The following is a 3,022-nucleotide window of genomic DNA, read 5'->3' as shown; positions in this document are numbered from 1 at the left end:
ATACCTTCTTGGCCTTCTCGATCTCCGCCCTCTCCCTCTCCGCCGTGATCATCCAGTGATCCGTGACTCTGAGCAGCTCCTTCTTCTGTGCCAGCGCCGCCTCCATCCGGATCCTCTGGCGATCCTCCACCTGCTGGCGTCTCTCGCGGCTCACCAAAGCGTCCCTGCCGGCCTTGGTGCGCGCCGCCTCCAGCGCCTTCCGCCGCCACTCGCGCTCCATCTGCAGGAGGGGGTGAAGGGGGAGTGTGGGGGAAAATGGGTGAGGGTGAAGGGGGAGTGTGGGGGAATGATGTGGGTGAGGGGGTGTGGGTGAAGGGGGGGTGTGGGTGAGTGGGTGAGGGAGGGGGAGTGTTGGAGAAGGGAGAGTGTGGGAAAGTGAGCGTGGGTGAGGGAGAGGGGGGAGTGAGGAGAAAGTGAGTGAGGGAGGAGGGGGAGGTATAGTGTGGAAAAATGTAAGGAAGTGAGGGAGAAGGTTAGGGGAAAATGAGGGAGAAAATGAGTGAGGGAGGGAAAGAGAAGGAGAATGAGGGAGAAAATGAGAGAAAAAGGAAAATGCAGGAGAGAGAATGAGAAAAAAATGGAAGAGGAAGAAAAGGAGGAAAAAGGAAGGAGAGAATGAGAAATGGAAGAAAGGGGGAATAAGAAGAAAGGAGATAAATAGAGAAGAGCCGAAGGAGGGAGATCGAAAGGAGAATGAAGAAAATATGGAAAAGAAATAAAAGAATAAAAAAGAATAAGGGAGAACAAAAGATAATGAAGGAAGAAGAGGGAGAATGAAGGAGCGAACGCGATAACGAAAGAGGGAAGGAGAGATAGAGAGAGAAAAAAAAATAGGAAAGGAAAGAAAAAGACTGGAAAATGGAGTAAGAGTGAAAGAGGGAAAATGATGGAGAAATGGAAGAAGGAGAAACGAAGTGGAAGAACTGAAGGGGAAAATAAAGGGAGGGTGAATGAGGAAGGGAAAAAAATGAAAGAAAATAAGGAGGAACGGATAAGGATAACGAGAGGGGATGAAAGAAGAAAGAAAGGAGAAAATGAAAAAGAGGAAAAGAGAGAATGTAGGAGAAAACACGAGAAAGAGAGAAAAGGAGGGAGAATGAAGGAGAGAGTGTGGGAGAAAACGTGAGACAGAGGGAAGAAAAGAGAGAAGAAGGGGAGAATGAAGAAGAAAATGAGGAAGAAAAGTACAAGAGAAAACGAGAGGCGGAAAGTGAGGAGGAGAAAGTACAAGACAATGAAAGAAAAAAAACACGCGGACCTGATCATATAATGAGGTCCTATAACTTCTCAGACATATAAAGGACACGCCAATGCACAAACATAATACCTATATATATATATATCTACCTCTCCATTGACAACACACCCACCCATAACCTCATTAAAACGCACGCATTCACTTACAAACTAATTAACAGACGTCGGGGGAAGCCCAGCCCACAACCTTATTCACTGGCCACTACGAACGCCCACTCACTACTTCATTCACTGGCCACTACGAACGCCCACTCACCACTTCATTCACTGGCCACTACGAACGCCCACTCAATACTTCATTCACTGGCCACTAGGAACGCCCACTCAATACTTCATTCACTGGCCACTAGGAACGCCCACTCACCACTTCATTCACTGGCCACTAGGAACGCCCACTCAATACTTCATTCACTGGCCACTACGAACGCCCACTCAATACTTCATTCACTGGCCACTACGAACGCCCACTCAATACTTCATTCACTGGCCACTACGAACGCCACTCAATACTTCATTCACTGGCCACTAGGAACGCCCAGTCACTACTTCATTCACTGGCCACTACGAACGCCCACTCACTACTTCATTCACTGGCCACTACGAACGCCCACTCACCACTTCATTCACTGGCCACTACGAACGCCCACTCAATACTTCATTCACTGGCCACTACGAACGCCCACTCAATACTTCATTCACTGGCCACTACGAACGTCCACTCAATACTTCATTCACTGGCCACTACGAACGCCCACTCAATACTTCATTCACTGGCCACTACGAACGCCCACTCACCACTTCATTCACTGGCCACTACGAAGGCCCACTCACCACTTCATTCACTGGCCACTACGAACGCCCACTCACCACTTCATTCACTGGCCACTAGGAACGCCCACTCAATACTTCATTCACTGGCCACTACGAACGCCCACTCACCACTTCATTCACTGGCCACTACGAACGCCCACTCAATACTTCATTCACTGGCCACTACGAACGCCCACTCAATACTTCATTCACTGGCCACTAGGAACGTCCACTCAATACTTCATTCACTGGCCACTACGAACGCCCACTCACCACTTCATTCACTGGCCACTACGAACGCCCACTCAATACTTCATTCACTGGCCACTAGGAACGTCCACTCAATACTTCATTCACTGGCCACTAGGAACGCCCACTCAATACTTCATTCACTGGCCACTAGAGGCGTTGATGCACAATTTCATTCACAAAATATCGCGTCCGTTCACTATCTCATTCACAAACCGACTAGGGGCGTCCGCTCACAGCTTCATTCGCAAAAGAAACACAATCTATTCACAAACAGCGCATCTACTCACACTGTAATTCACAAAAAATCACCCACATTTAATTCACAAAAAGGTCACCTCGACCCACATTTTAATAAAAAAAAATTACTCACATTTTGATAAAAAAAAAATCACCCACATTTTAATTCACAAAAAAGTCACCCACAATTTTACTCACAAAATGATCACCCATATTTTAATTCACAAAAAAAAAATCACCACATACATTTTAATTCACAAAAAGATCACCCACAGCTTCATTCACAAAAAATCATCCACACTCAATTACTCACCTTCTCCTGCTCCCGGACCTGCCTCAGCTCCTCCCTGCGCTTCCTCTCCTGCAGCTTCCTCTCCTCGTCCTTGAGCCACAGCAGCTGCAGGTCGTCCTTGGCCTTCTTCAGCTGCGTCTCCTGCTCCTTCCTCAGCTGTTTCAGTCTCTCCTG

At 47.7% G+C, this 3,022-nt stretch overlaps 1 protein-coding gene across 1 annotated transcript in view; it reads right to left on the bottom strand.

Annotated features, from left to right (window-relative positions):
• The window catches only part of LOC119593649 (trichohyalin-like), an 8,608-nt gene that overhangs the window by 4,247 nt on the left and 1,339 nt on the right, over positions 1 to 3,022 (bottom strand). The window contains exons 2-3 of the mRNA XM_037942601.1: positions 2,870 to 3,019; positions 5 to 220 (exon numbers count right to left, since the gene is read on the bottom strand). Of these exons, the coding sequence (XP_037798529.1) occupies positions 5 to 220; positions 2,870 to 3,019 (366 nt within the window). The remainder of the gene's footprint in view (positions 1 to 4; positions 221 to 2,869; positions 3,020 to 3,022) is intronic.

Source organism: Penaeus monodon, chromosome 32 (genome assembly GCF_015228065.2).
Source record: "Penaeus monodon isolate SGIC_2016 chromosome 32, NSTDA_Pmon_1, whole genome shotgun sequence".
NCBI lineage: Eukaryota > Metazoa > Arthropoda > Malacostraca > Decapoda > Penaeidae > Penaeus > Penaeus monodon.
The sequence above is the reverse complement of the archived record's forward strand: the minus strand, read 5'-3'. Positions and strand labels throughout refer to the sequence as shown.